The sequence below is a fragment of the Rhopalosiphum padi genome, chromosome 3 (assembly GCF_020882245.1).
Source record: "Rhopalosiphum padi isolate XX-2018 chromosome 3, ASM2088224v1, whole genome shotgun sequence".
Classification (NCBI taxonomy): domain Eukaryota; kingdom Metazoa; phylum Arthropoda; class Insecta; order Hemiptera; family Aphididae; genus Rhopalosiphum; species Rhopalosiphum padi.
Window position 1 is genome coordinate 81,689,872 of NC_083599.1, and position 19,139 is coordinate 81,709,010.

General features: G+C 43.0%; 2 protein-coding genes across 2 annotated transcripts; one reads left to right on the forward strand and one right to left on the reverse strand.

The window, feature by feature from the left end:
• Nucleotides 1–341: 341 nt before the first annotated feature.
• On the reverse strand, nt 342–4,129 carry LOC132926186 (uncharacterized). Its single transcript, XM_060990523.1, has 13 exons — nt 3,992–4,129; nt 3,732–3,932; nt 3,537–3,672; nt 3,414–3,473; nt 3,176–3,349; nt 2,907–3,106; nt 2,610–2,845; nt 2,263–2,547; nt 1,939–2,193; nt 1,462–1,861; nt 1,178–1,398; nt 789–1,115; nt 342–727 (listed from the first exon to the last, which is right to left on the reverse strand). The coding sequence occupies exons 3-13, from the start codon at nt 3,652–3,654 to the stop codon at nt 382–384; spliced, it is 2,622 nt and encodes an 873-aa protein (XP_060846506.1). The 5' UTR covers nt 3,655–3,672; nt 3,732–3,932; nt 3,992–4,129; the 3' UTR covers nt 342–381.
• Nucleotides 4,130–15,533: 11,404 nt separating this feature from the next.
• On the forward strand, nt 15,534–18,229 carry LOC132926187 (zinc finger protein 675-like). The gene is made up of 4 exons (XM_060990525.1): nt 15,534–15,582; nt 15,771–16,309; nt 17,720–17,936; nt 18,165–18,229. The coding sequence occupies exons 1-4, from the start codon at nt 15,534–15,536 to the stop codon at nt 18,227–18,229; spliced, it is 870 nt and encodes a 289-aa protein (XP_060846508.1).
• Nucleotides 18,230–19,139: the final 910 nt, after the last annotated feature.

A 19,139-nucleotide genomic window follows, 5' to 3' on the forward strand; every position in this document is an offset into this window, starting at 1 on the left:
TACTACATAATGCATTGTCCCCGTCCTACGATATAGGTCTTTTCGTTTAATTTTTAGTCGCTAATTTCCACACCACCTCGGAGGTATAGCGTTTGGCGCGTTTTTTTTTTGTGGTTTCCCCAGTAGGCCTAATCCACATATAATCATCAACACAAAGGTTTGCAAAAAACGGTTTATTGTTTAAATGGTAACATGCAATGAATAATAAAAAAATAATATGTACTAATACAACAATATTGTTTAAACAACAGTCAATAAAATAATGATAACATGCAATGAATTATAAAAATATAATATGTACTAATACAACAATATTGTTTAAACAACAGTCAATAAAATAATGTGTACTAATACAACAATATTGTTTTACCTAACCTATGGTCATTCGCCCTTCTTAATTTTTGCCAAGACTTTGTTCAATATTTTCCTGCGGTATCTGAGGTTATTCAAGAAGAAGTGAACCTTCTTCTTCTTGGCGACGTCTATTATGGCGTAGTCCGAGACGTTCGCGCGGTCGAAACCGGCGAGCTTCACCAACTCTGCTAGAACGTCCACCCTTTCGGCCAGAAGGGTGGCGTCATAGCGGTCTTGTAGTTTGATTATGTAGTCCATATCGATGGCCGCCGACGGATAATCGATCATTATGTCGCTTTCCTTTATCTTGTCGATCGCCGTCTCCGTTTTCGGGAACGGAGAGTGTGCAATAAGTGGGAAAAAGTCCTCGAAGCTGAAAATATGTCATGGTCAGTATACGGTGTGTTTTAGTCGACGGAGGTGTGTTCGCTTACTGTTTATCGACGTAGCTCTTTATTAAAGCCGTGTGCTCCACCCGGTCCAAGTTGCCCTGGCGTCGAATCGCCTCCGCCGCGTCCGGCACACGGTAATAGCGGCTGGCGGTGTCCTCGGAGTGCTGCAACGCCTTCGCCACCCCCGAAGACGTCGCAGCGTCGTGGTCCCGGCCCTCTGTCTCGACCATGCGCCGGAACAGAGTCGCCGAAAGACGGGCGCCAAATGTTTTATTGACGTCGTCGTAAATCTTTACGACTTTTTCACCCCGGTTCGTGACGAAAAAGTTGGGCCTTCCGTATCCGAGCCTTAGCCTTAATCGATAATATCTGAAAACAGAACACGTCGAAGAGTTTCTCATTATATATCATATCTTTACTAATCACACTACCTCTTCATCAGTTCACCCATGCCCTCTTCGAGGACGAGCGTGGCGGGCTCCTTGTCTCCCGTCTTATGTTCGGCTACCGTGATAATGGACCTGGTGTCCATTACCCGACGGGACTCCCACTCGCCGATGGTCATCCCGACGGCGACCCCGCTCCGCTGTTTGGAGGTCCACAGCACATCGATCACCAGCGCACACGTGACCTGTCGCCACAGTTTTGAGAGCTGAAAAAAATGTTAGCGGTTAATTATAAGCCTGTTAAGCGATCACGACGCGCGTTTTCAAACCTCCATCTCCGCCGGCGGACTATTTTTCTCGCTCCGGACGTTCACCGTGCCCGAGTTCCCGAACCTGTCTTCCAGCAACCTCAAATTTCCGTGGATCGTGCCCTTGATTTTGCGCAATGACTCGACGACAGCTTCGAACTCGGGCAGGGTTTCGGCCTCTCTCGTCTTCCTCGTAAACAACTCTCCTGGCTGTTGCTTCGTAGTCCTTTTGTAGACGAGTCCCAGCTTGTGGTCCAACAACTTAATGGCCGTGACCGTCTTAACGCAGGGCGACAAATCAAAATCCTTAGGGAAGGCGGGGTCCTCTTGAACGTACGAATTCATAATGTTGTGGAAAAGCATTCGCAAATTTTTCAAATAATTGATCGTTGTCGCCTTCGTTTGCCCGATCTCCTCGCGTCTAGGTATAAAATATAAATATAAAAATAAAACGTTCGACGAATTCTGTATTTCAAAGAACGTTCGACGGTCACTCACAGTCTAAAGTATTCAATGTAGATATCGACGTCGACGGTGACCAACGCCGACCAGTGTTCGGAAGGAGTTTTGTTCTCCACCAAACGCCTCTGCACGTACGCCAATGTTCTTGAAACGTTGGCTACATAATTTTTAGCCGCCGCTGAGTCCACCCCGTGGCTGTAGGCCAGCGAACGCTCGAGCATGGCTATCAACGGGTGGTCGACGGGCAGCTGATGGTTCAGCCCCTTGCTGGATGCCGCCTTGCGCAAGTTCCTGAATGAAAAAAAAAAAACGAAATGTCAACAAGACGTCGACCGCGAGCATTCAAAGGCCAATACTCACGACTGTTTGCCGGGCTGTGCGCCGGTCGGACGCCGCGGCGATGTCGATGTCGGTGTCGTTGTCGATTTTGGTGTCGGTGTCGGCTTACCCACTGGCCGCGACGGACCCTGTACATAGCGCACCGGGGGCGCGCTTGTCGTGGGGAGTTCTGGGAGCGGCGCGGGTCCAGAGATGGCGTCATCTCCCGCCGGCCTGAAGAGACCGGCGAAAGGATTCGGCATGTCTTTGACACCCGGGAGGTTCCAGGACTCGCCGTAACATTTCATTCTTCCCATGAGTGTGAGACTGAAATGGAACACATAAATAAACGTCGTGAATAAAAAGCACTAACCCATATTTCAACTCACCCGTGGACGATTTCCCTGTAGCACCGGTCGTCCCAGTAGGGACCTACTTTCTTTTTCACGGCCCTCGTGGGCACAACAGAATATGACTTTCGCGATTCGTTCGCAATGTAGTCGCAAATCTTTTTGATGTTCTCTTTCCGCGGCTTTGTCATCTGGTCCCAATGTTTGTTTTCGATGTGCCGGCCGAGTTTGTGACCGCAAGTCATAAACTCACACATCGGGCAGTATTTCACGAGCTGCGGAACAAAGACGAATTGTTAACAACGATTACGATTCGAATGGGTGGACGGGACGTACCTGGGTGTCGGTCGAACTGGCGAGTTTTTCGACGACGGTGAGCCGCTTGGGCCGCAGTAAACGCTCGTCGTCGTCTTCCTCGTCTTGCTCTTGCGAGTTTCCCGACGCGATCGGGCCCGTGGATATCGGTGAGACCGACCTTTCCGCAGCTGGTGCCGCCGGTGCATCGGTCCTACTCCTGAGTGGTGCTGGCTCGAGTTCTGAAACAAGCATGATGGCGTTAAAAATAAAACAGACAAATAAACAGTACGGCGTTACGGCTCGCGTACCATCGTCGCTCCCGTTAAACTGGTAAACGTCTTCGGGTTTCGTCGGATGGGGTGACGGAGTGAAAATGTCGTCCACTGCCAGTGGCGACTTGACCTGCAGGACATCGTCGTCCACCGGCGAGAATCGCAGCTCCGGTTCGTCGTCCGACGACGATTCGGCAAATACAATGTGAGCTGAAAAACCAAAAGCCATTATCGTACATTACGGACGAGACTTCATGTCGTGGTTTTTACTTACTGTTGACGGGCGGATCGCTGGTCGCACGAAGTGGCGAAACTTTGCTAGGCGGAGACGGAGCTGAAAAACAAAAGCCATTATCGTAAATTACGGACGAGACTTCATGTCGTGGTTTATACTTACTGTCGACAGAGGAGCTGGCTGGTGTCCGAATTGGGTACACAATTCCGATTGGGGGGCACGCTGTATGCCGAACGTGTGTGTACCACCACTTCTCGTTGAACGGTCCTGGCACGGCCATTTTTAAAAACAATGACGTCTGAATAACAAACATTTGTTTTTTAATTACAAACATTAAAGACAAGAGTAAAATTTTACCTTTCATGACGGTCTTCGGTGCGACGTCCTCCACCACATCGACCTCGACGTCCTCCGCGTCGACTGTGACGTCCTCCACAGGCCGTTCGTCGTCTTCAACGATCGCTAAGACGTCCCCCACAGTCGGGCTAGACGCTAATGGCGCTAAGACGTCCCCCACAGTAGGGCCAGATGCTAATGGCGCTGCCGGTGGCAGTATTCCTGAATTTCAAGAATATGTTAATAAAACTGATTTGTTGTTACGTATGGTAAATAATTACCTTTGATCTTTTCATGGTCTTTTAACGCCTTTCTTAACGTCGACCTTGGCACGTTTGCTTTTCTGGACGCTTCGTTTACCTTACAGCCATCTATCAAGACCAGATTAACCGCGGCAGCCAAATTTTGGTTTTCGGATATTTTCGTATATCCTCTGCTCGCCTATAAATTTATCAAAACACCGTCACTTAATTACAAGGTATTAAAGTCACGAGTACTGAAAAAAAAACAATGCTTACAACGGCCGGCCTACGATCCCTAGTTTGGTGAGGTGCGCCCTCAGGGTCGTTTCCGGGACTTTGAACTCCCTGGCAGCCTGTCCGGCAGACAGTGATCCGGCTTTAACAGCTTCCACAGCATTCAATAATGGAATGTCCGACATCTGGAAAATAAGAGACTTTATTATATTTTTAAATAGTAATTTGAATTTTTGAATTTTATTTGTTACTATTATTCCTAATTCATAGCCTAATTTTTAATTAATATAATATCAGCAAATAAAAATTAAAAACAACATTCAACTAATAATTAATTACCATAAGTTTATTCATACTTTGAGTGATTTTTCGATTTTCTCGATAAGTGATAACTAAGGCTAGTTTATTATATCCAATAAAAAATTGGATCTATTTAAACGAGAATAAGCAAAATCGTGGACAAATCTGATAACCATTAATTTTAAACTTAAGGAAAATGCATATAAATCCTAGCCCTAGTAAAAACTGTTGATTATTCTTACCATACGATTTGAACTTAGAGAAATTTTTAGAGAGATTCTGTCGATTATGAAAATTGATTCGGTTACTAATCTACTATACACTATGCCCATCGCTAACGGTAGCCAACGGGTTAAGAGGAAATTTGACGAAACGAAATTTAGCGAATTTTAAAAGGTATGTGGAAGCGGCTATCGAACCGCGAGACCCGGCTGCGTGACCCATCAGGTGCAATTGCCTAGTGATCTGGGGGGACTAGTGAAAGTCTTACACTTACGGTGTGGTGGATTCTGTATGTAGACGGCCGGCTTGTACGGCTAGATTGAAGGCAGGAACGACCGGCTTGTACGGCTAGATTGAAGGCACAGAATATTGTGCAGCTCTAATATTTCTTTAGCGCAAGCTCTGTGTTTACCGCTCGTAGACCATCGCGGTTGTGTACTGGTGTACTCATCACTCGTATAGTCGTACGACGTATATATTGTTTATTATGTCGCGTACCCAGGTATTAAACAAATTATAAGTTTTAATCGTATCATTAGACGCGCGTATTAATTGTTATTGTTTTAACTGTAGTTTATTTTACCTAATTATTAATTAATACCTAAGGGGATTGGTGGCGGCTGGCGTGTATCCAGAATTTTATTTCGGGAAGGGCTGATCAAATTTTTAAACATCGTCATATAATAAAATAAAATTATTTTTAAAATTCACTGAATTTTGATAAGAATAAAAAATATATAAATATAATAATAAGTGAACTATTTATCAATATTTGATGTATTTGTTTGGTATGATATAGGATTGTAGGCGCTTATTAAAAAATTGATCATTATGGCTAGAAGAATAACAGTTCTTTAGTTCAGTTCCCATTAAAAGTAGAAAAATTGACGAACAGCTAAATCAAGAAGAGTTACCAAAAGTTTCAAATATTTTTTCTGATTTATCTTCCAACAATTCTGAAGACAGTAGAAATGGTCGTGATCCTAAAACATTAGAATCTACCAGTGATCAAACTGAAAGTAATTGCAAAATAATGAATACGATTGCAGAACCTACTGAAACAAAAAAATCAGAATGGTATAAAGGATCAAAGTTAGATATTTCTTGGATTCTTCAGACTTATTCCTTTTTTCAAAAAATAAAATTGGGGAAAAGATATGGAATAAAATGCAAGACTTTCTTTTCTCTATTGGCTTCGGCCTTTAAGACCATGCCGCTATAAACAAATCTTGCCATCTGTCCCTGTCCTCTGCAACTTCTCTCCATCTGATTCCTGGTCCTATCGATTTTATGTCCTTCTTTACACAGTCTTCCCACCTCAACCTGGGTCTTCCTAAAGGTCTTTTCCCTATAGGCTCTTCCTCTATTACCAGCCTAACAAGAGATCCTTGCTTACGCCAGGCATGACCTCCCCACATGAGTCTTCTTTTTGTTATCTCCTTAATTAAAACAATATATATTATATATTATATTTTAAAAATAAATAAAAAAGAAAATGAGAATAAGGAAATGGATTTGGATAATAACAGACAGTTGGTAGAAAGGAAAGAAGGGTCACCTTTCATCTTTGTTGGGACTAACGAGGAGGAAACTCCGACTAGTTGCAATAAGAGATTGAAGGATGACGAGGGTGAGGGCGTTGGGCGCTTCACCTACGGCGCTGGGTCCATCGTGGACACAGCCGAGTTGTGGGATTATACCTGCAACTTGGGACGTCGTGGGAGGGAGTACTCTGATGAGCTTCTCCGTCTTGTGGTGGCGATGAGACTGGAGAAGTCAACTATGACGAAGGCCAGGGAGGAGACCTTTTTGAGAGCTCGGGCAAGGATCATGAGTGTCGTGGACGAACTTGTCTACGCGCAAATGATGTTGCAGGGTAGGCTCATAGAAGCTCGACACCAAAGGCCGACAGAGTTGGTGAAGGAAGCAGCTATAGTAGAAATCGGCGACGTGAAAGGTGGACCAACGGGGATGTCAGCATCACCGGGGGACACTTTGATCGGCGAGGATTTTAAAAAAGTGGTTTCCGACATCCATGCCGAGATATTGAAGGAGAGAGAGGAAAAGAGAGGAGCGCTGAAGAGAAAGAAGAACCGTGAAAAGAAGATTTCGAAGAAGACAAAGAAAGAGAAAGAAGATAAGATACAAAGACCGATGCGGATTTGGATCCTAAGGCGTCAACCTCGAAAGAGGTTGCTGTTTCGATACCGGCCGGGGAGATGAAGGTTCAAAAGGTTGTTGAAAAACGGCCTCAGAACAAGAACCTCGTGTGGTCGGTGTTGGTGGCAGAAGGGCGAAAACGGGAGGAAAACACGGTAGGACCCCGTCTTGAAAAGCCAAAGGCAGAGGGATGGACGACAGTGAAGAGGAAACAACCGAAAAAATGGAAAAGGGCTGTTCCTAAGGAAGTTAGAATACTTCTGGAGGAAACTCAGAAAGTCAAGGAGAAGACTTGGGGGGCGTACATCGTCAACTTGGCGCCGAAGGCGGATTCGGATCTAGAGAAGCCAAAAGTTGCCCACGAGGCAATCGAGGCCGAACTGGTGAAGGTTCTCTGGGAGGCGATAAGGACGGGGATGTGCAATCCGAAGATCCGGAAGATAAGAAAAGTGAGTAGAGACAAGTTATTCGTAGAGCCGGAGAATGAGGAGAGTCGGAAACTACTCCGAAACGCCTCGCTCGATTTGCGTCGAGTGGGCGAGAGAAATCCTCGAATAAAAATATTCGGGGTTGGGATCGAGGTAAAAGACAATGAAATAGCCAATCAGTTAGAGAAGCAGAACGTAGGTTCTGTGAAACTAGGTGATGGCTGGAGTAAAAATCTTGAACTCATCCCAAGGAGTAACCGGGTTACGAGTAGAGGGAGAGATGTTGAGTTTTAGGTCACGCCTGAGGTTGCTGGCGGGATTTTGGGTCTGGTGTTGTCTGTTAAGCTGTCTCGTTGTCGTGGGGGCCCCAGTGTGAAGGTGTTGCGGTGCCACAAGTGCCAGCGATACGGACACATTGGTGTGCCTTGCAGGGCACCGGTGGTGGTCTGCGGGCGATGCGCGGGCTCACATCACGCTGCGCGCTGCACTGCTCGACCAGCCGCGATAAGGTGTGCTTGTTGCGCCGCTAGTGGATGGGAGACTGTGCATGTCTCGGGTGACACCTCGAAGTGTCATACGTGGGAGGTGATTTCCGGCGAGAAGCCCGGAAATTCAGATGGGCAGTGTAAGAATAGGGCAGGTAACCCTGGGACGGGGGAAACTGGCAACAGACGACCTGCTGTCGTCCGAGGTAGGGAGGAGAGGTCTGGATGTAGTGTTAATCCAGGAGCCGTATATGACCGGAGCTGGGACGTTTGCCAATCTTGGTAAATGACCGCTTCGGTTAATAACCGGCTCCTTACCAGGTGAAAAACCAGCGGTTGCGGTATTGGTTGTGGACCCCAAATTGGGGGCGACACTATTGACGCAGTTTAGCGGGACTCACCTGGTTATAGTGGAGATACGTAGCGGGGACCAAAGCTTCTTTGTGGGCAGTGTGTATTTCCAGTTCTCGGAGCCGAAAGAAATCCACGTGAATGGCGGACTGGTTCATTGGAGGTGATGTCAACGCTAGGTCTACGTTATGGGGCGATACACATACAGACGCGAAAGGGGAGAAGGTAGAGGATATGATTATGTCGGGTAACATGATCTGCTGTAACGCGGGTAAGACGCCTACGTTTCAGTCTGGGATGGGATCGGCGATACTTGATCTAACGCTTGCGTCAGTAACAGCCGCCGTGAACATCCATGATTGGAAAGTGGCGTTGAACGCGGTTACTAGTGATCACCGACTAATTGTATTCAGCAACGATGTAAAAGAGGAGGACAAAAGAGTTGAATGGGAAAGAAAAAGGTTCAATGTCCGGAAAGCCGACTGGAATGTCTTTCGCCAAAGTCTAGCTGAGAGACTGTTTGACGGTCAATCATGCTGGCTTGGGGGGGACATACATGGTTCACGGATGAACTTGAAACCCAGAGACGCTGTAACAAAAGGATAAGGCGGAAACTGTGTAAGTCAAGAGCTAGAGGAAGCGATGAAAGGACAGCCGCATTGGAGGAAATCTACAGGAGAGAGAGGAATAAGTACACAGCAGGAAGGAGAAAAGAGCAGACGAGAACCTGGAGAAAATTTACCACGGAAGAGGGTAATGAGAAACCATGGGGGTCCACCTACCGGTGGTGTAAGGAAGGAGCCAATACCGATTCACGTGGTGTGCTTGCAACCCTCCGAAAGGAGGATGGCGGGAGCACAATGGGCCTGGTTGAAACTCTGGAATTACTGCTCAACACCCTGATTCCTCCAGATACGATCAACGGCGAAACCGAAGAGCACGAACAACTCCGCGGGGAGACGGGAGTGCAACTAGGTGAAACCGGGGAAACGACCTGGAGTGGAGAAAGTGAGAGCAATCACTGTGAGGAATTTTCTCAGGAGGATGTGAAAAGGGCGATTTGGCGCATGGGACGGGACAAAGCTCCCGGGGAGGATGGTCTAACGGCCAGAATTCTCAGAGTGGCGTTCCCAGTGATGGCGGAAATAGTGACCACCCTTTTCAACGAGTGTTGGAGAAGAGCCCGTTTTCCGAAAGGGTGGAAGCATGCAGTGGTGGTACCCCTATTGAAAAATCGTGACAAGGATAAATCTGACCCAAAGTCATATCGCCCGATCAGTCTACTTCCGGTGCTGTCAAAGGCATTGGAGTACCTGATATGCGTGAGACTGAGGGAAAAGATTGGTCCGAGTATGAGCGACAATCAATATGGTTTTAGAGCGTACAGATCTACAACCGATGCAATATTAAGAATGAGGGAATGGACCGAAAGCCGGGCAGAGAAGTACGTTCTTGGAGTGTTCTTGGACATTTCGGGAGCGTTCGACAATGCCTGGTGGCCGGCAATATTGCATCATCTGAAAAGGTTAGGAGCCACGGAGAGGTTGTGCGAAATAACACGGGATTACCTAGGGAGAAGATACGCCAGTATCACTGTGCCGACGGGGAGAAGTCAGGTTAGGCTGTCTAAGGGTTGTCCTCAAGGATCTCAGTTCGGACCAGAACTCTGGAACATTCTGATGGACTCTTTACTGAGTCTTGATGAGTCGGAAGAGGAACTATCTATCGGCTATGCGGATGACGCGTTGCTGATGATAGCTGGGAACACGAGTTATATAATCTTAGTTTAATATAATGTACACATCATCCTGCACCCTGATGCACCGCTTCAGCCGCCCACGCACACCCCTTTCACATGGACTCACCCGGAAAACACACATATACTTAACCAGGTGAGTCTCAATATATTTAACCGTGTGAGTTAAATATATAGACTCACCCGGCTAAGTATATAGACTCACCCGGTTCAATATATAGAGACTCACACGGTTAAATATATTGAGACTCACCTGGTTAAGTATATGTGTGTTTTCCGGGTGTCCATGTGAAAGGGGTGTGCGTGGGCGGCTGAAGCGGTGCATCAGGGTGCAGGATGATGTGTACATTATATTAGACTAAGATTATATAACACTTAGGATTTTATTAAAATTAAATTTATTGGTGTATATAGTTATTTACAGCGTTTTCATATTCCTGAATTTATGACCGTATGTATTGTCTTTTTGTTTTTGGTGCATATATTAAAGGAACGAATATTCCGTTTTCAAACTGTGACCTGAACGGTAACACTTGGGTTTTATCATACTTGTAGTGCTTTCCTAGTTTTGGAAATTCAACCCATACGTCATTTTGTATGAAACTATGTACTATACCAGCAAGGTAGGGTTCACCCTTCGACCTTACTAGTACCTTAACTCCAACTTTTGGCTGCAAAGTATTATTATAAGTTGACATAAACAATGTTAAATGTCGCTTAACAAACCCAATTTTCATTATCTTCTTGAGTAGTTGAACAAGATGGCTGTGGATCTATGTGTTCCTGTGTCAGGTGATCTGGGGATGGCCTACATGATGCGCAGTCTTGATGAGTTGTTCCCTGATCGGTTACTTCTGTCTTTCCCGTTTCTCGCATAGGTTGACAGTTGATCGAACAAGATGGCTCTAAATCTGGCTCATTTACAGTTGGGATGTCATCTTCCGTCGCCTATGTGTTTATATATTTATTATTCGTGGGTAGTATTTTGTCCAGTCACTTGCCGGTTGAGGGTACTTGTAAGATGCAAAAAATAATAATTGTTCAAACTTACAAACTCTATTGATAGCCCACGACATGGTGAACAAAAAGGCTGATATGCATAATATTTTGACGGCTGAGATTCATTACTCTCGATTTCGGGCCTACGTTTAGAATGTTCCTCTGACCTCTGAGGCGAAGTCCGTTGAGTCATCCTTGTCGAAATGCTATATTCACAGGTAGATCGTATTTGCAGTTTAGGTTTGGACATTATTTACATTATTAACAATTATATTTAATATATTTAACAAATATATTTAATTTTTTTTTATATAATAATAATTTAACTTTAATCCTTTGTAAGGCACCTTTGTTTATGGTCTTAAAGTGCCAATTTTCGAAAAGGAAATCATAGGTGCTCGCCGAAGATATTCAATAGGGTTCGGAATAATCTCCAGGCAATTCACTAGGCCTCTTCCGCATATTGTCGGCGAGCACCTTTATATATACTTAACCGGGTGAGTCTGTATATAGTTAACCGTGTGAGTCTATATATACTTAACCGTGTGAGTCTGTATATACTTAATTGTGTGAGTCTCAATATATTTAACCGTGTGAGTCTATATATACTTAACCGTGTGAGTCTGTATATACTTAATTGTGTGAGTCTCAATATATTTAACCGTGTGAGTCTCTATATATTGAACCGGGTGAGTCTATATACTTATCCGGGTGAGTCTATATATACTTAGCCGGGTGAGTCTAATATACTTAACCGGGTGAGTTAAATATATACTTGTCCCGTCCCATGCGCCAAATCGCTCTTTTCACGTCCTCCTGGGAAAATTCCTCACAGTGGTTGCTCTCACTTTCTCCGCTCCAGGTCGTTTCCCCGGCTACACCCAGGCGCACTCCTGTCTCCATGCGGAGTCGTTCGTGTTCCTCGGTTTCACCGTTGATCGTGTCTGGAGGAATCAGGGTATTGAGCAGTAAATCCAGAGTTTCGACCAGACCCACCGTGCTCCCGCCACCCTCCTTTCGAAGAGTTGCAAGCACACCGCGTGAATCGGTGTTGGCTCCTTCCTTACACCACCGGTAGGCGGACCCCCATGGTTTCTCATTACCCTCTTCCGTGGTAAATTTTCTCCAGGTTCTCGTCTGCTCTTTTCTCCTTCCTGCTGTATACTTATTTCTCTCTCTCCTGTAGATTTCCTCCAATGCGGCTGTCCTTTCCTCGCATCCTCCAGCTCTTGACTTACACAGTTTCCGCCTTATCCGCTTGACACAGCGTCTCTGGGTTTCAAGCTCCTCCGTGAACCACGTCGGCATCTTGAATCCATGAGGCTTTATCATCGGCATCGACTTCTTACAAGCTTCAGTTAGGGCTGAAGTTAGGTAATCCGCTCTGGAATGTATATCCCCCTCAAGCCAGCATGATTGACCGTCAAACAGTCTCTCAGCTAGCCTTTGGCGAAAAGCATTCCAGTCGGCTTTCCGGACATTGAACCTTTTCCTTTCCCATTCAACTCTTTTTTCCTCCTCGTTGACATCGTAGCTGAATACAATTAGTCGGTGATCACTGGATACCGCGTTCAACGACACTTTCCAATCGTGGATGTTCACGGCGGCTGTTACTGACGCGAGCGTCAGATCAAGTATCGCCGATCCCATCCCAGACTGAAACGTAGGCGTCTTACCCGCGTTACAGCAGATCATGTTACCCGACATAATCATATCCTCTACCTTCTCCCCTTTCACGTCTGTATGTGTATCGCCCCATAATGTAGACCGGATGACCCCCTCCAGTCTTTCGACGTGGATTTCGGTCGGCTCCGAAAACTGGAAATACACACTGCCCACAAAGAAGCTTTGGTCCCCGTTACGTATCTCCACTATAACCAAGTGAGTCCCGCTAAACTGCGTCATTAGTGTCACCGCAACACCTTCACACTGGGGCCCACACGACAACGAGATAGCCCAACGGACAACACCAGACCCAAAACCGCGCCAGCAACCTCAGGCGTGACCTCAAACTCAACGTCACGTCCTCTACTCGTAACCCGGTTACTCCTTGGGACGAGTTCAAGGTTTTTACTCCAGCCAACACTTAGCTTCACAGAACCTGCGTTCTGCTTTTCCAACTGACTGGCTATTTCATCATCTTTGACCTCGATCCCAACCCCGAATAATTTTATCCGAGGATTTCTCTCGCCCACTCGACGCAAATCGAGTGAGGCGTTTGGGAGTAGTTTACGACTCTCCTCATTCTCTGGTTCCACATCCCCGTCTTTACCGCCTCCCAAAGAACCTTCACCAGTTCGGCCTCGGTTGCCTCATGGACAACTTTTGGTTTTACCGGATCTGAATTCTCCTTTGGCGCCAAGTTGACGATGTACGCCCCGCAGCTCTTCTCTTTGACTTTCTGTGTTTCCTCCAGAAGTATTCTTACTTCTTTTGGAACAGCCCTTTTCACTTTTTTAGTTTTCCTCTTTACTGTCGTCCATCCCTCTGCCTTTGGCTTTTCAGGGCGGGGTCCTACCGGGTTTTCCTCCCGTTTTCGCCCTTCTGCCACCAACACCGACTTAACGAGGTTCTTGCCCAGAGGCCGTTTTTCAACAACCTTCTGGACCTTCACCCTCTCGGCCGGTATTGGGACAGCAACCTCTTTCGAGGTTGACGCCCTGGGATCCAAGTCCGCATTGGTCTTTGAACCCTCCGACTTCTCTGTTTTCCTAGTCTTCTTTTTACTCTTCTTCTCACGCTTCTTTTGAATCTTCGGCGCTCCATTCTTCTCTTCTCTCTCCTTAAGTATCTCGGCATGAATGTCGGAAACCACTTTTTCGAAATCCTCGCCGATCAAAGTGTCCCCCGGTGATGCTGACATCCCCGTTGGTCCACTCCCAACGTCGCCGATTTCTACTCTCGTTTCCGTCACCAACTCAGTCGGCCTCAGGTGCCGAGCCTCAATGAGTCTACCCTGCATCATCATTTGTGCGTAGACTAGTTCGTCCACGACACTCATGATTTTTGAACGGGCCCTCAGAAAGGTCTCTTCCCTGGCCTTCGTCATTGTCGACTTCTCCAGTCTCATCGCCACCACAAGACGGAGAAGCTCATCTGAGTGCTCCCTCCCACGACGTCCCAAATTGCAGGTGTAATCCCGCAATTCGGCTGTGTCCACGATGGACCCAGCGCCGTAGGTGAAGCGCCCAACGCCCTCACCCTCATCATCCCTTAATCTCTTGTTACAGCTAGTCGGAGTTTCCTCCTCGTTAGCTCCAACAAAGATAAAAGGTGACCCTTCTTTCTTTTCTACCAATTGTCCATTACTGTTTGATTCCATATCCTTATTCTCTGTTTGTTTTTATTTTTTATTTTTTTCCATACTTGTTCCCACGAATTGAGGACGATTTATTGAGTCCATTATGTCACTGCGCCTCTCTAACATAATAAGGGATTATACCCAGCCCTTCCCAGGGGGCTGTGGGATCTTTATAGACACGGTTTATTTACCTCCTCCGTGCCAACCTATTCTCATAGCTAATATGGGGTAAGAGTACCTCGGCATCATGCGGTAACCGTATGATATAATATTATACTTCTATGTAAAAAGGGAAGGTCACCTTTTGGACATCCTGCTTTCAAAACCACAACAGAACGATTTAAAGTGTACTCATGAATGCACATATAGCATTTTCAAAGCTCTAAGTCCAAAGCCTGACTTCTTACGATTTTCCTTGTACAAGTACGTACTACAAGTTTATTAGTAGTGCGGCAAAAACAATTGCACAACCGACTGGTCGTTAATATATACGTGTCGACTTGTTTTAAGTGCATTTATACAGTGCGTACTACAATGTAAAATCGTAATACATAACTACATTTTTTTTTATATAAAACATCTAGTAAAATCGCTCAATCTTATATCTTAGTAGAATATTTTAAACAAGTATATGATTTACTATTATTATAGTATTGCATAACATTAGTATTTTGAATAAAAATTTTACTATGTACGTGTGTCATCGGCGGTCCGTGATCGATTGACAGACCGCCGGCAACCGGTAATCTCCTGACGCGTCGTGTGAGGAACTGGATGCAGCGCTCCTAGTGGCTTTTCGTCTAATATGGGGTAAGAGTACCTCGGCATCATGCGGTAACCGTATGATATAAATATATAATATTATACTTCTATGTAAAATGGGACGGTCACCTTTTGGACTTCCTGCTTTCAAAACCACAACAGAACGATTGTTAATGTACTCATGAATGCACTCATAGCATTTTCAAAGCTCTAAGTCCAAAGCCTGACTTCATACGATTTTCCATGTACAAGTACGTACTACAAATTTATTAGCAGTGCAGCAATAACAATTGCACAACCGACTGGTCGTTAATATATACGTTGCTACTTGGTTTAAGTGCATTTATACGGTACGTACTACAATGTAAAATCGTATAACTTAACTACATTTTTTTTTTTAAATAAAACATCTAGTAAAATCGCACAATCTTTTATCTTGGTAGAATATTTTAACAATCATAGTTCAATTATAGTGTTACTTGTATAATATTGCAAATATCAATAATTGAACTACACGCATTTTTCTTTTATTTTTTTAAATTAAATTATGACAATAGTTTTTACTTATATTACAGTAGAGACTATGGCAGAGGACGACCCACCAGATACAGTGAACATTCTTAAAACAGAAGGTAATACAGCTGTTTTTTTTAAACATTTTACTTTTATCGTGTGAATTTCTGCCCTATTCTCAAGTATATACCTATATAGCTCACACAATCTTCAATTGTACAAACCACATATCAATAATTGAACTACATGCATTTTTCTTTTATTTTTTTAAATTAAATTATGACAATAGTTTTTACTTATATTACAGTAAACGCTATGGCAGTTAACCATAGTTCTTCGGATACTGACCCTTCGTCATCTGATGAAGATGTAGAGAACATAGTTGATGATACAGGATCCATACAATCAACAGACAACAGTGACATAGACCCACCTTTTAAGTATCATTGTAACGAATGTGACTTATCGTTTAAATACAATTGTTGGTTTAAAAGGCATATGGTTGTCCACAACCTTGGGACCTATGCCTGTGAATATTGTACTAAGTTATTTAAAAGAAAAGACAGTATGCGGGAGCACCTACAACTCCATTTAGGTGGTCCCAAACATAAGTGCCAGGAATGCGGTAAAGAATTTGGCGATAAAAGAAACATGAATAAGCATATAAAATCAATACATCAAAAATCTATGGTTAAATGTCTGAAATGTGATAAAATGTATTCGAACAAACGACAGTTACGTTATCATGACAATAGAGTCCATACATTAGAAAAGCCATATAAGTGCAACAACTGTGGGGATGCATTTCCAGTTCCATGCCTGCTTTCGGCTCATAGAGTGAAAATGGTAATATATTGAAAATTCATTAAAAAATTATGAATTTATTAACATCAATTTTGTTTTTTTTCAGAATCACTTAAATTAATGTTCAACAACAAAACAATACAAATTCATTGGATTTTACACAAAAAAACACTTCATTGTTATTGATACTATTATATTCATTTACAATCCAGAATATATATTTAATTGCATGTTTTTTTTTTCAAGAATTAATTGTTTCACTCAACTAGTTTAATTTGTAAACTATATATATATATATATTTTTTAAAAATATATTATATATAAATATATATATATATATATTTAATTGCATGTTTTTTTTTTCGAGAATTAATTGTTTCACTCAACTAGTTTAATTTGTAAACTATATATATATATATATATATATATATATATATATATATTAATGTTCAAGACATGATAAAAATGTGTATATTAAAAAATGAAATATAATTTATTATTTACAATTTGTCGAACTATATTAATTTATATTCCTGAGTGCATTTACTATCGTTCTGTAGTGTTTTTGTATACGTCAAGTCCAAATAACGGCCGTCCGGCAGGTAAGTATATGATTTACCGCTGGCTTGCATTGCAATCTGGCGGCAAAACAGACCTACGCCGGTTCAAAAAATCGTATAAAATCAGGCTTTGTACTTAGAGCTCTAAAAGTGGTATGAGTGCATTCCTGAGTGCATTTACTATCGGCCTGTAGTGTTTTTGAAAACGGCAAGTCCATATAACGGTCGTCCGGCAAGTAAATATGTAAGTTATCGCTGGGAAACAGATAAAAGAATAATATTTTCAGTTATAAGTTCTGGCCGCCGTAATTCTTAGTCCTTATTTTTGAAACTTGTACACCGAGTAGCCAACGCTTTTACCTATCTAATGAAGTGATTTTTATAAAGATAGTACAAGAATTGGATTTTTGGTGAATTTTCAAAGCGGACATATCAAAAATAGGAATGTTTCTCAATACCCCCCCCCCCTTTGAAACATTTCATTATTTTCGTAATGCGATAGTACTCGTACTTGGAAAATCATATAAAATCAGGCATTCGACTTAGAGCTTTGTAAGTGGTATGAGTGCATTCCTGAGTGCATTTACTATCGTTCTGTAGTGTTTTTGTATACGTCAAGTCCAAATAACGGCCGTCCGGCAGGTAAATATATGATTTACCGCTGGCTTGCATTGCAATCTGGCGGCAAAACAGACCTACTAATCTAAATAATAGAACTTATGCAGATCCATGTATTTATGTTACGCACTCTGTCCAACTAAAACAAATAAAATTATCAGATACAAAACAAAAATTGGAGGGAAAGTATTATAATTACGCAATCTCTGTGCTGACATTTTTTGAAGCTCTAACTTTTTGAATTCGTTGGTTTATAGTTGTTTGTTTCTTTTAGTGCTTTAAAATTTTAAATATGAGTAAACGCAGCTTAACTCTTGTAGACCTAGCAAAATCAAATGTTGCATTGCAAAACTCAAGTGTACCAGTTGACAAAAACATGAAACTTAAACTTAAAGCACGGTTTATTGTGGGAAATGCTATTGACGGTGTTGTAGCTAACATTAAAGCTCCACCGTCCCCCACTACCCCGAACACACCCCGGTTTAGGGATTGTAAGTATTTCATCTTTTTCATTTATATTTTATTTAGTTTAATTAATTATGTTATTATGAAGTGTATAACTTTAATAAAATCTTTAATAATGTTGCTTTGTTGTTTTTCTTATATATTTAAAGTTACATATATAATGTCTTAAATATTTGTTTTGTGTTGTTCAATTAGTTTCTAAAAAATAAAAGTCACTAGAAACGTAATATAAGTATAAAATAATATTGTTTTAGTATCTTACCCGGCAGTTTTGTCAAGAGTTTGGGAATGTGACAGTGTGTTCTTTTTCGATCCTTAACAATGTAATAAATTAATTATGTAGAGCACGAGCCGCTGATTACGATTCCGCTTTCAAATTTTTGCGGAAATAAATACCGTGGAAGTTTTTGGGCGGGGGGTCGGCAATATTACGTAAATTCGCGAGATGTGTTAATTTTATCCTCTCATAACCCATTGATTTTTTCGACGAAACCTATGGAACGGCACCCGGGGAGTGTTTTCGGTCCTTTGGAGGGGGGTCGAAAAACCAATATTGACCGAGATGTCGACCTTTTTTGAAAGACTAATCTCATTGTGCATTATTGGTACAGCAATCCGCGTACGGTACCTTTTATGCTAAATTACGTATAATCGTGTTTTAAAAAATTCCAAAAATCGTATAAAATCAACCCTTTAACCGATCGCATTGAAACTTTCACAGATTGAAGCAAATATCATCAGCTACCATCCCTGCTAATTTCGTGTATAACACTTAAAAATCTCGGTGTCCAGTTGCGGACGGCTGGAGTGTGACCGACCGCCGCGCAATCACCCGGATGCCATGCAAATATTACATTAATTAATTAGTTAAAAATCGAATAATTGTGCGATCGACTTGAATCTTGTACCATTAGATTACACAAGTACCCAGCTACCATATCTGCGATTTTGGTGAACCTACTACAAATATCTCGAATACGGTGATCTCATTGTGCATTGTTGGTACAGCGATCAGCATATTTATTACTATAAATTACGTATAATTGTGTTTTAAAAAATTCCAAAAATCGTATAAAATTAACCCTTTGACCGATCGTTTTGAAACTTACACAAATCGTAGTAAGTACCCCGAGCTACCATACCTGTGATTTTGGTTAGCATACTACAAATATCTCGGAGACGGCGATCTCATTGTGCATTGGTGGTCTAATGATGTATTCACCCGGCAA

Bases quoted from the DNA above. Each gene is read 5' to 3' on its own strand.
- LOC132926186 (XM_060990523.1), bottom strand. From the start codon at position 3,654: ATGGCCGTGCCAGGACCGTTCAACGAGAAGTGGTGGTACACACACGTT. The intron at 1,399-1,461 runs GTTTGAAAACGC...CATTTTTTTCAG, and splicing joins GTCCGCCGGCGGAGATGGAG to CTCTCAAAACTGTGGCGACA. The intron at 1,116-1,177 runs GTAGTGTGATTA...TTCTGTTTTCAG, and splicing joins ATGGGTGAACTGATGAAGAG to ATATTATCGATTAAGGCTAA.
- LOC132926187 (XM_060990525.1), top strand. From the start codon at position 15,534: ATGGCAGAGGACGACCCACCAGATACAGTGAACATTCTTAAAACAGAA. The intron at 15,583-15,770 runs GTAATACAGCTG...CTTATATTACAG, and splicing joins GAACATTCTTAAAACAGAAG to TAAACGCTATGGCAGTTAAC. The intron at 16,310-17,719 runs GTAATATATTGA...TGTTTCTTTTAG, and splicing joins CGGCTCATAGAGTGAAAATG to TGCTTTAAAATTTTAAATAT.